Source organism: Nannospalax galili, unplaced genomic scaffold, assembly GCF_000622305.1.
Source record: "Nannospalax galili isolate Female #2095 unplaced genomic scaffold, S.galili_v1.0 scaffold318, whole genome shotgun sequence".
Lineage (NCBI taxonomy): Eukaryota > Metazoa > Chordata > Mammalia > Rodentia > Spalacidae > Nannospalax > Nannospalax galili.
Genome location: NW_008341889.1, coordinates 679,166 through 692,512, shown reverse-complemented (window position 1 = coordinate 692,512; position 13,347 = coordinate 679,166). Strand labels below are relative to the sequence as shown.

At 35.4% G+C, this 13,347-nt stretch overlaps 1 protein-coding gene across 1 annotated transcript in view; it reads right to left on the bottom strand.

The window, feature by feature from the left end:
- Positions 1-1,622: 1,622 nt before the first annotated feature.
- Guf1 (GUF1 homolog, GTPase) overlaps positions 1,623-13,347 on the bottom strand; it is a 26,733-nt gene continuing 15,008 nt past the window's right edge. Inside the window, exons 12-17 of the mRNA XM_008837687.2 lie at positions 7,965-8,108; positions 7,310-7,443; positions 4,974-5,075; positions 4,280-4,399; positions 2,945-2,981; positions 1,623-1,845 (exon numbers count right to left, since the gene is read on the bottom strand). Of these exons, the coding sequence (XP_008835909.1) occupies positions 1,708-1,845; positions 2,945-2,981; positions 4,280-4,399; positions 4,974-5,075; positions 7,310-7,443; positions 7,965-8,108 (675 nt within the window). The 3' untranslated portion in view covers positions 1,623-1,707. The remainder of the gene's footprint in view (positions 1,846-2,944; positions 2,982-4,279; positions 4,400-4,973; positions 5,076-7,309; positions 7,444-7,964; positions 8,109-13,347) is intronic.

Genomic DNA, 13,347 nt, shown 5'->3' with positions numbered 1-13,347 from the left:
TATTGTTATATAGACTGAAGGAAGTATAGATAATGCAGCACAGGGGGTGACCTATACCAAACTTGATGAATGGTGACAATTTTAAGTCATAGAATTATATAAATTGGTAATATAAGATCCTTAGGGAATATATTCGAGGCACAAAATTCCAAATTAAAAGTATCTGACTAGAAAACTGGTCATGGAAGTTAAGCTTATGCTTAAAAAAAAATAATCTAGAACAAGTTATTATTAGCACAAGAGTCATAAGTTAAAGGAAATAAACTGCCCCCCCCCCAAAGGCACAAGTTAGGGCTGGAGAGATGGCTCAGAAATTAAAAGCACTGCCTGCTCTTGCAGAGGGCCCAGGTTCAGTTCCCAGTATCCAAATGGCTCTTAACAACTGTCCTTAACTCCAGTTCCAAAGTACCTAGCACCCTTTTCTGTCCTCTGCAGGCACTGCACACGAGTGACTTACATACAGGTAGGCAAAACACATACATAAAACTAACAAAACACGTGTTAAGTGCAGACAGTGTATATGAAATAGTATCAACTTGTGCCTTTCACTAGCAATTAAGAACAGAGATTATACTGTCATTTTTCAAAACTCATTGCCATGAGTTTGACATTTCTTATCTACCAAAGCTAGAGAAGTATGAAATGACTGTAACCATAATAGGTAATCCTTTCATACTAACACTACTTAACCACCAAGTCCTCAATTTATAATTAAAAATATTTCAAAATGTCAAGACTCATAGAAGACAGAAGAAAAATTCAATCGTCAAAGTTTTGATGTAATATATTCTGCATGATGGTTTGTTAGTTAACTGAATAAACATGGGAGTTAAGAGCATGAAGTCATTTAACTAGCTGCACCATTTCAGGTATGACAGGTATTATTAATAACTTATTAATGCCTGGTGCTAATACCAAATGTCTATTTTTTGCATAAATGTACTTTGAATGTCATAAATAAGGCAAGACCCTGGCTTCAATTTAACTTACATATCAAATGTAAGCCATCTACTTTCAAATTAATTCCTGATTAAATTTATAAGGATCAAAAGCTAGAGCAGATGTCTGATAACATGTACATGAGTTTGTTTAATAACTCATTCATATAAATCAGATAAATTGATCCAGCTAACAACAGTGACACAAATTTTGAAAAGCCTTTAACTTAATTAACTAGATGTAGTCTTAAATATAGGGCCATTTAATATCTGCAAGTAAAAACACACAAGCTAGACATGGTGGCACATATCTGGAATCTTAACACTAGAGAGGCTAAGGCAGGTTTGTCACAAGTTTGAATTCAGCCTGGCCTACACAGTGGGTACTAGGCCAGGGCTACATGGGAAGACCCTGTCTCAAAGCATTAAAACATAAGAAACCAAGAAAAAGATTAAAGCATGAAGAAAGTTTAAAATCCACTGTAATCATGCCTTCACATATATATATATATATATATATATATCTTACTTTCCACAGCTACCTATAAAAGTAGTAATAGTATAATCTTGATTTTACACTAAAGACAAAACAAGCAATTTTGCTAAGATTACTAGTGAGTGGTAAAACAAAAAACCAAGAGTAGGTGATGTGGCTCAGACTACTTGAAATCCTGGCGAAATAAGCAGACTTCACAGGTTTTATTCTATTGTCAATACAAATTAAGAGACACGTAATTTTAATTTATAAAAGCCCTTCATTCTCCTTCAATTATTTATTAGATTGAGTTTTCAGAACTTTTATGAAAGCATCTTTTGGAACTTCAATGTTGCCAATTTTCCTCAGCTTTTTTTTCCCTTCTGTTTGTCTCTTCAAAAGTTTCATTTTTCGGGTAATATCACCACCATACTGAAAAAATATTTTGGAAAAATGAGACATTCAAATCAGTCCAAAGAAAAAAATTACATACAGGTATCAAGCAACACAATAATAAATCATACCAAATTATTATCTGTCAGGTTGACATCTACAAAATTACTTCTCCAATTTTACTACCAGATTCTAATTTAAATACCTCCTCAAAAATCGATAATGACTTTATTTCTTTAAGATGAGGAAATCTCTACAGAAACAACAGTACAATAAAAAGATGTAATATAAAAATTTCAAATTACTGGTTCTAGGCTTAGAATTTTAGACTACACAGCCATGATCTAATACAGAAATTCTCAGAGGTAGAAATCTGCCAGAAACAGTTAAGAACCATTTTGTTCTCACAATAGACAAGTTAATATTTTAAAATTCCTTCAACAGTGAATTCATAAAACAATGTATCAAGGTAGGTTTCATTATGTATCAGATTATGAAAGTTAACATTATAAAATCCTTTAGATGGTATTATGAGAAAATATATGATAACTACTTTAAAATGTATTCAAAATGAGGCCAGATGTGGTGATGTAAGCCTTTAATCCCAGTACTCAGGAGGCAGAGGCAGATGGATCTCTGGGAGACAGAGGCCAGCGTGGTCTACACAGCAAGTTCCAGGCCAGTTAGGGTTACAGGGAGAACCCTATTTCATAAAACAAAAAAAGGGGCTGGAGAGATAGCTCAGCACTTAAGAGCACTGGCTGCTCCTGCAGAGGACCTGGGTTTGGTTCCCAGAACCTACATGGCAGCTGACAACCAACTATAACTCCAGTTCCAGGGCATCCGATGCTCTCATCTGACCTCTGCAGGCACTGCATAGCACAGGTGCACTTACATACATGCAGGCAATACACTCATACATATAAAATAAAATAAAAATAATATATTTTTAAAAGAAACAAAAAAGTAGTCGAACGAAGATATTAATTTGGCTAAGCTGAAATTTACCTATTTCAAATGAAATCTTGGGAGATGAAGGCTGGTATAGAAAAACTAAAATGGAAACCAATGTATATAAACCTTTTGATTTTAAACTCATTAAATATAGTTTAATAAAAAAAAAAAGCTAGATACATACACATTTTGCCAAAACGTTTTTCCTGTAGGCTTTCACACTGTGAAAAAGAAAATTCTGTTAAGTCCAAAATTTATTTTTAATACATAAGTTTTATCACATAAAATCATATAATTTTAGTATAGTTTAAAAGTATTTTATTTCTAGAAACAAATTTCCTTTTACTAAAAGATTTTAATAGTATTATATTGTACTTTAAGTAAATAGCTTAAATGTTCTTGTATTTAATTTTAGAGTGTAGGCAAATATAAATTCAATGTGAATATTACCATTTTAGAAAGAAAGGTCAAGGTTTTTGGCAGGCATGACAAGGAATATGAGTATGTGTAACCTTCATGAAAAATCACATTAGGTTATATCTGGCTTACCTTAAATCTCATTACTGACCTGACTGTAAATGGGTAGGGTGGCTAGTAAAATAGAGGATAGATTTAGGGTTTTATAAAACTTGTCTCAAGGCAAAGTAATCTTAATATATTTATCCCATCAGTTATACTACTATAATTTATGACATTTCCCAGATCATCACTAATTTGAAAAATAACTCTCTAAGGGTTTAAGATAAAACAGCTTTTTCATAATGTATCTTCAACACAAGTATGCCAAATTGACCATGAGCTCATTATTTTCATGGAACACATAATAACTGAAGCAAAATAGTGCACAAAAAATATAATTCCAATAAGCGACATTTATATAAAAATGATGGTTTTATTTTAGCAGTACTGATAACACTAGGTTTAGGTTAAGCTAGAACTTAACAGTAGTTTCCAGTTTCTATCACTACAGAGGTACTCTAGTGTCCAGTGGTCTTTGTAAGATTACTAACAGCTGGCAAGAGTGAAAAGCTGCAAGAGCCTGCCTACATTTGAAACTCTGAGTACAGCAGCATTCTGATTTTGTGGAAAAAGCTAGTTTCCACAGGAACTAACCTTTTCCCCATATCCACTACAAACCACACGAGGGACCTAATCTAGAATGCAGAACCCAGTATGATATTCATACTCTTTTCTGATTTAGAGCTTCTGTAACTTGAAGGACATGATAATAACTGCTTCAGGGAAAACATTCTATCATTACCTTTAGGTTCAGTTCTTCTTATTTACAGTCTACCTAGAAAAATTATATACCTGGATAAAACCTTATAAAGATAGCTCTCACTCTGGAAACTCAATGGAAATGATTCAAGGTATTGTCTGTCACGCTGGTAGAAAAGAGATCACTTTATCACAAGATTTCTACAAGAATAAAGCCCAGGTCAAGACTAAATTAAAACTTTGTTCTTTTGTTTTCTATGTGTATCATTTCTAAAACCAGCAAAAATGGATTTCAACTTACGTTTCTCTTGCAATTACTTTGCTTCCAATAACAGCTTGAATTGCTATCTCAAACAGTTGTCTAGGAAGAGAATCCTTTAGACGTTCACATATGTTTTTGCCAACAGAGTATGCTTTCTCTCTAAGACAAAAAAGAAATAGCTGGTTACCTATCCTAAATATAAATATTTAAAGTAATTTTATGGTTCATGTGTAGTAATCAAAGAAAGGTGATTTTTAAGAGGTTCAAATGGGATTTTATACATATTCTGGTCTCTGAAATGTAAATGACTTTTCTGATTTTGAAAAATACTATGACTGCTGAAATTTCAGGAATACACACATTTAGAATTTTATTTTTCAGTCCAAGCCCTTGCACATGCTATCCAACTACTCTAGTGCTAATTCACATCCTCAACTCAAAAGAACATTAATGCCCTTGCATCATCTATGGAAAACCACTGCTGATTTTTTTCCATAAGAGCAACTACAGTTTATTAAGTAAAGATTATACATTGTGCACCAGAGCAGGTACTCTAAATTCCATGCACCAGTGATTGTCCACAGTAACAACAGGAAAACTGGTAGAATGAAATCTAATTATCTTCCAAAGTTCTGAAAAATATATCTGCTCAAATAAAGGTCAGTAATCAAGCTAAAGAAAAACACCAAGGTGATCATGTTCTCAGTTCATGATTCCTTTCTATTCAACTTACTTGTGTACAATAGTTACTAGCTCTTCTACGAAATTTCCATTTAGTAGAATATCCATTTTTACAAGTTCTGCAGCCTGGTAACCTGCATCTTCATAATCGAAACTAACAAGGAAAACAGTAAAGTGATCAACATTATTCTACAAATGCCTTCTTCCTACCACATTCATTATCCTCAAACTTTAAAAAAAATTCTGTTTATCAAATTTTACATATAAAGCTTCATGTAAATGGATGCATACGTGCACAGGAAGAAACCCAATCTGTCAACTTTTGGTTTATGAAGCAAATGCGCACAGCAAGGGGAATATATCAAGAGGAACCAAAGGAAAAGTAGTATGGAAAGGCAAAGTTTAACTTACATACTTTCGCTAAAAAGGCTGGTTAGTTTTGTCAACTTGACAAAACTAATGATACCTGGGAAGAGAGAACCTTAGTTGAGGAATTTCCTTCATCACTTGCTGTGGCCTCATCTGTGGGACATTTTTCTTTTAAGTTTTATTATTTTTGTTTTATGGGTATGCATGTATTGCCTGCATGTAGGTAAGTACACCGGTGTCATACAATGCCCGTGGAGGTCAGAAGAGGCTGTCGGATCCCCTGGGACTGGAGTTACAGACAGTTGTTAGCTGCCATGTAGGTGCTGGGATTCAAACCAGAGTCTTCTGCAAGAACAACCAGTGTTCTTAAACACTGAGCCATCTCTCCAGCCCGGAACATTTTCTTAATTGGTAACTGATACAGAAGAGCTCAGGCCACTATGGTCAGTGCCATTCCTGGGCAGGTGGGCCAGGGCTGTGTAAGGAGGGTAAATGAGAAAGGCAGGGGAGCAAGCCAGTAAGCAGCTTTCCTCCACGATTCTGCTTCAGGTACTGCCTCCAGCTTCCCACCTTGAGCTCCTACCCTGACTTCCCTCAGTGTTGGATCATGAGTTATAGAGAAAGAGTTGTAAGTGAAAATACAACCCTTTCCTCCCCAAATTACGTTTGCTAGGTGTTTTATTACAGCAAAAGAAGGCTGACTAGGACACCTGTTATCACCTGTGACTCCTGGGACTATTCAACGTGTATTCATTTTGTTTGGTATTCTACTGCCAATTATTTGCTCAAGTTCTAGTCTGAATGAAGACATAAAGGTAAATAACAGAAAAACAGTCAATACAAATGTAAAACTTTTTCTGGTAAAAACTACTGTTCTATTATTGATTCTCTTGACTGAAAACTCATTTCATAGTTTTCAGGTCATTGGACCATGTTCAAACTCTAGAATTTTTCTTTTCTTTTACTGTTGATTTTATTATGCATGTGTTGTGTATGTTTTCTACATACTATGATTTTCCCCTTCCACTTCTCTAGTATAAATACTATTCCCTGTCACCATTCTGTAGGTGTGAATTTTAGAGCACTGGAAATCGTTATGTGCTAAAAAAAAAAAAAAAAAAAAAAAAAAAAACTGTCAGAAGGCAATATAAAGGGGTCTTATCTGTTATTCAACAATTAACTTTTGCGCTTTTATTTTGTGTTTTATTGTATTTGGTTAGATTCCATGAACTCCTTTGAGATATACAATACAATCTTACGAGATGTACCACTTATTCCTGTGAAGACCAAATTCCTGATTATAGTTTTTATAAATACAGGCGCATATCTAGCATTTTTATAGACTGAGTATGTACATCTATTTTTCAAATGTAAATATTATATAACATGTAAATATATGTCAAAAGTGCCAATCACAGTTGCTTGTTGAAATTATGCATAATTCTTTGAGAATTTCAATACATGAGAATTCTATTTGTAATACTTTCATCTCTCACCATCCCCCCTCCAACTCTTCCATGTTCCAACTCCCTCTCAATTTCATGTTACACATACACATATATATTTAAATAGACATATATAGCTACATAAAGATCTATAAATGCAACACAAGAAGTCAAACTTTTTTTTTTGAGACAGGGTCTTCCTTTAGCCAGAGATGGTTTGGACCTCACTATGTAGACCAGGCTGGCCTCAACATCTCAGATGCTACTGCATCTGCCTTCCAAGTGCAGCATGCACCACTACACCCAGCCACTGTATATAACTCTTACTGAAAAGGGCACTAATTTCTTTTTTTCATAAAGAGTAAATAGTTTCATGATGAATCAAAGAACTCTTCCTTTTATAATGAAATGTCAAGTGCTCTGTATTATCAAAATATTGCTCCAAGCCCTCCTTAACCCTGTATGACTGTCAGCTGTCAAGAGAGGTGAAATTGCTAAGTAGGTTGACCAACAGTAAATTCTTATCATTGTTTTTAAAATAATTGTTTAGATATTCATGACTCCATTATTTTACCTTGCATATCCAGAGGAGAGAGACTTCAAAGAGTCATAAAAGTCTACCACAATTTCATTCAAAGGGAAAAGATATTTAAGCATAACTCTATTTTGATCAATAAAAATCATATTTTTCTGAACTGCTCTTCGTGCCTAAAGAAGAAAAAAACTTGATAATTCAAAGATTGATGTAAAATGATAGTTTTTAATAACCAAATTATAAATCCTATAAATAGAAGTAGAAAGAAGGAATCTTAATATTCAATCAAAAATGAGTTGGAGTTTTAATATAGAAAGAACAACCCACTTAATATTGGAATTATGGAAGGTTCGGACCAAAGCTTTTAATCATTATCTTACAACAATTTTATCTTTAAAATTATACTACACTCAATTTCAAGTACATAAAGAGACTAAATCATACTTGAAGTTCCATTGGGATAATGGAACTTCCTTTGTTGAAAATATTCAGTTAATACAGATTATCAGACTTCAAAGTAGTGTATAAATTATATCTCTACTGTATTTACATCTACATGGGTGGCCATAAGGAGAAACATAAAACACTTATTTAACTAAAAACTAAAAACCAATTTTCTCAGCAGAAGAGATGGTATAAAATCTGAGCTGGTAAGCGTTGTTCCAGAGGACTAAAGCCCATTTTTCATTTCTACCTGGCAAAGTGCTATTATTTTTCCAGTGTATTCATCCGGTGTGATAACAGTGCCCAAAACGACCGGCTCCAAATATTCTGTTACTTTTGACTTATCAGGGAACTGGGCGGGGTTGATGACTGTGATTTCCTTCTCTTTATATTCCTAAAAATGGGAAAAGTTAACAGTAGTTAAAAACAACCACTAATATGATATAATTACATTTCTTAAAGGTTTCCTTTCAACTTACAAGACTTTTTAGAATACAGTTACTGAACTTATTGCAATTAATAAAACATAAAAGAACTCAAAAAATTTTTTTGATTTATTTTTATGTATATGAGCTTCCTGCATACATGCATATAAGTGCACCTGTGTGTGCGATGCCCATGTAAGCCTGATGAGGATGGTGGATCCCCTGGAACTGGACTTAATAAGGATGATTGTTAGACATCTGAGTGGTGGGAACTGAATGAACCTGGGCCCTCTGCAAGAGTAGCCAGTCTCTTAACCACTGAGTCATCTCTCTAGCCCCACATAAAAGAACTGGTAAAGGAGAGATTATCACAGCAACACTTTTATTTTAAAAAATGAAAAATCTTCCAATTATTTAATAGTATTTAGCTATATTAATGAATTTTTTGTTACTAAAATGTATGAAACACTTCATGAACTATTTAGAAAAGCATGGCATAACACTATAGTTTAGCTTAATCTCTGCAAGGCATAATAATTAGCATGTGAAATTAATTTGCACGTGCTCAAGGTAATAGTTGTTTAAATTAAATAAAATGCCACTTAAACAGAATATAGTATTGCTTCTATCATTAGTTTAAAACTTAACACTTTTCCACAAGCACACGAATGAATGCTTTATCTTTAACAAGATAAATTACTTATGGGTTACTTATCTTTTTCATCTTTACTGAATTTACAACAGTACTCTCATTATTAATTCTTTTTATGATTAGTACCAGACTAGTTTTGATAACAGATCAAGTTAAGGCCTGAGAGGGTGGGCTCCAACCTCCATCAGTGTAGCAGCTGTGATCTCAACAGAGCGCTAGAGAGTGCCAGACTCTGGCCTCCCTCTGGCATAAAGGCTAAGAATGTAGGGGGGGGACTGCCTGAGAGTGACCAGATCCTGCCTCCATGTGGTGGAGTCCAAACCATAGAAGGAAGCCTGAGTGTACCTGACTGGAACCTGACTTGGGCTTCTGTGGGTATTCCTGAATAACTGATCTGAAGCCATCAGTTCCCTCCAAAATAAAACCTGAGAGAATCTGAAGCCTGTACCAGCCAGCTTTACATAACCAATAAGGAAAGGATCTAGACACCCCAATAATACAAACAGAAGCATACTTCAAATTATTCTCATGCCAGAATCAAAACAAAAGAAATTCACATGCCAAAATCACAGCACAAGAATAAAAAAATGGAAAGCCGAAACACTATGTCCCCACCAAACTCTAACAGTCCTGTAGAAGAGTTCTGTCTTAGTATGTTTCTCCACTGCTGTGACACAACACTCTGACCAATACCAACCTGAGGAGGAAAGGGTTTATTTTATCTTACATTCCCCTGGTCACAGTTCATCAGGGAGCCCAAGGTAGGAACTCAGGGGCAGGAACCTAGAGGCAGGAGCTGGAGCACAGGCCATGGAGGAACATTGCTTACTGGCTTGCTCCCCTGGCCCCTGCTCAGCCTCCGGAGCACAGGCCATGGACGAACACTGCTTACTGGCTTGCTCCCCTGGCCTTTGCTCAGCCTGCTTTTTTATGCAACACAGGCCCATATGCACAGGGGTGGCACCACCCACAGTGGGCTGGGTCCTCCCACATTACTCAACAATCAAGAAGATTCCCCACAGACATGGCCACAGGCTCTCTCAACCTGGGTGTGTCAAGTTGACACTAAAGCTATCCAGCACAAGTACTACAAGGAGAACCCCCTAGAGATACCACAGGACACTGAATACAAAAGAACATGATCATGAAGTCAAAGAATTTAAAGAACACACAAACAAATCAAAGAACTGAAAAAAGATAGGGATAAACGTCTGACTGAATTCACAAAAGAGATAGAAACATTGAAGAAAACTCAGGCAGAAATGAAGAAGGAAGAGCAAAACTCAATAAGCCAACTTGAAACAACAGGGGAACACCTCACCACTAGAGTATCAAGTCTGAAGGATAAAGTTGAAGAAATGGACCACTCAAGCAGCGAGTATGGAAAATTTAAAAACAAACCCAGGAATGGAATATGCAAGAGATATGGGACACCATGAAAAGACCAAATCTATGTATCATAGAAATAGAGGAAGGAGAAGAATTTCAGGTTAATGATATTGACCAGATCTTAAACAAGATTGTAGAAGAGAATTTCCTGAAATTAAGGAAAAACATCTCCCATACAAATACAGGAACCACAAAGAACACCAAATAGATAGGATCAGAAAAGAAACTCTCCACGACATATCATAGTAAAAATACTAAATGTACAGAAAAAAGAAAGAATACTGAAAGCAGCAAAGAAAAACAAGTCACATACAAAGGAAATCCCATCAAATTACAGCTGACTATCAATGCAAACTAAGAAAGCCAGAAGAGCCTGGACCAAGGTACTTCCAGTTCTACACAACAACAGATGCCAACCTAAAATGCTTTACCCAGCAAAAATGTCTATTATACTTGAGGGGGAAAGAAAAATCTTCCCTGACAGGAATAGCCTAAAAGAATACACGTCCACAAAACCAGCCCTTCAAAGAATACTTGAAGCAATACAGAGAATGGAGAGAGAAACAAAACAAACCTCAACAAATACAAAAAAAACCTGAAATAATTCCATAAACTCTTTCAGACCACAATGCAATAAAGCTCAAAGTCAACAGTGGACAAAGTCCTAATCACTAAATGAACTCCTGGAAATTAAACAATACACACCTAAACAATGAGTGGGTCAAAGGAGAAATTAAGAAATAAAAGAATTCCTGGAATTCAATGAAAAGGACAACACAATACAACCTCTGGGACACTTTAAAAGCAGTCCCAAGAGGGAGGTTTATAGCTGCATGTGCCTATATAAAAAAATTAGAAAGAGCTCAAAAAAATGACCTAACTCTGCAACTTAAAACACTGGAAAGGCAAGAACAAATAAAACCCAAACCCAGCAGAAGAGAATAAAAAAAAAAAAAAAAATCAGACCAGAAATAATGAAATAGAAACAAAGAAAACAATACAAAGAATCAAAGAATCTAAGAGCTGGTTCTTTGAAAAGCTAAACAAGATAGACAGACCCTTAGCCCAATTAACCAAACTAAGAAAGAGCAAATCCAACAAAATCAGAGATGAAAGGGGAAACATCACAACAGACACCCAATGATCCAGACCATTATAAGGGAATGTTTTAAAAACCTATACACTACTAACTTTGAAAATCTAAAAGAAATGAATGGATATCAAAAATCATGGGAACCACCAAAGTTAAACCAAAAAGAGATCAACAGTTTAAACAGACCCATAACAAATAAGAAAATGGAAACAGTAATACAAAGCCTCCCAACTAAAAGAAGCCCAGGCCCTGATGGATTTACAACAGAATTCTACCAGACATTTAAAGACCTCAAATCAATATTACTTAAATTATTCGAAATGATAGAAACAGAGGGAGAACTCCCAAATTCCTTCTATGAAGCCAGCATCACTCTCATACCAAAGCCTGGTAAAGATACAACCAAAAAAGAAAACTATAGACCCATATCCTTAATGAACATAGATGCAAAAATTCTCAACAAAATACTTGCAAACCGCATACAGACACACATCAAAAAGATCATTCACTGTGATCAAGTAGGCTTTATCCCAGAGATGCAGGGATGGTTCAATATATGTAAGTCAATAAACATCATTAATCATATAAATAGAGTCAAAGACAAAAAACACTGTCATCTCAATTGTTGCAGAAAAGGCTTCTGACAAAATTCAGCATGCATTATGTTCAAAGTCCTAGAGGGAATTGGACTGGAGGGAACATATATCAACATAATTAAAGCCATATATATAACAAACCCACAGACAAGAACATTCTAAATGGAGAAAAACTGGAAGCATTCCCAATGAAATCAGGAACCACATAGGGCTGTCCACTATCTCCACTCCTTTTCAACATAGTGTTTGAAACTCTTGCTAGAGCAATAAGACAGGAGAAGGAAATTGGAAAAGAAGAGGTCAAACTATCATTTTTTGCAGATGATATGATACTATACCTAAGAGATCCCAAAAGTTCCACTAGAAATCTCCTAGAACTGATCAATACTTTCAGTATAGTGGCAGGTTATAAAGTCAATCTACAAAAATCAGTAGCCTTTCTAAAATACCAATAACAGGCAACTGGAGAAAGAATACAGGGAAATGCTCCCATTCACAATTGCTACAAAAAAAGAGAAATATCTTGGAATAGATCTCTACAATGACAATTTTAAATCATTAAAGAAAGATATTGAGGAAGACACCAGGTGATGGAAGGACCTCCCATGCTCATGGATTGGAAGAATATTTTGAAAATGACCATCCTATCAAAAGCAATATATAGATTCAATGCAATCCCAATCAAAATCCCCATGACATACTTCACAGAATTAGAAAAAAAAAAAAAAATCCTTAAATTCATATGGAAGCACAAAAGACCCCGGACAGCCAAAGCAACCCTGAGCACAAAGAACAAAGCTGGGGGATTACTATACCAGATCTTAAAGTATACTACAGAGCTATGGTCATAAAAACAGCATGGTACTGGTGCAAAAACAGACACATAGATCAATGGAACATCACTGACAATCCAAACCCAACTACATGCAATTTCAGCCATCTGATATTTGAAAAAAGTGCCAAGAACACACAATGGAAGAAAGACAGCATCTTCAACAAATGGTGCTGGCAAAACTGGATCTCCACCTACAGAAGAATGAAACTATATCCTTACCTTACTTTTTAAAAAAATATTTAATATTTTTATTTTATGTGTATGTGTGTATTGCCTGCATGTAGGTAAGTGCACCCGTGTCGTGCAAAGCCCAAGGAGGACAGACAAGGCTGTCAGATCGCCTGGAACTGGAGTTACAGACAGTTGTTAGCTGCCATGTGGGTGATGGGATTCGAACCCACCCGGGTCTTCTGAAAGAAGTTAGTGTTCTTAACCTCTGAGCCATCTCTCCAGCCCCTGATCCTTATCTTTCACCTTGCACAAAAGTTAACTCCAAAAGGATCAAAGACCTCAATGTGAAACTAGAAACCATGAAATTATTAGAAGAAAATATTGGCAGTAACTTATAAGATATAGGTGTAGGAAAGGATTTTCTAAATTGGATAGAAGTTGCTCAGGAATTAAGGTCAGCAATCAGTAAGTG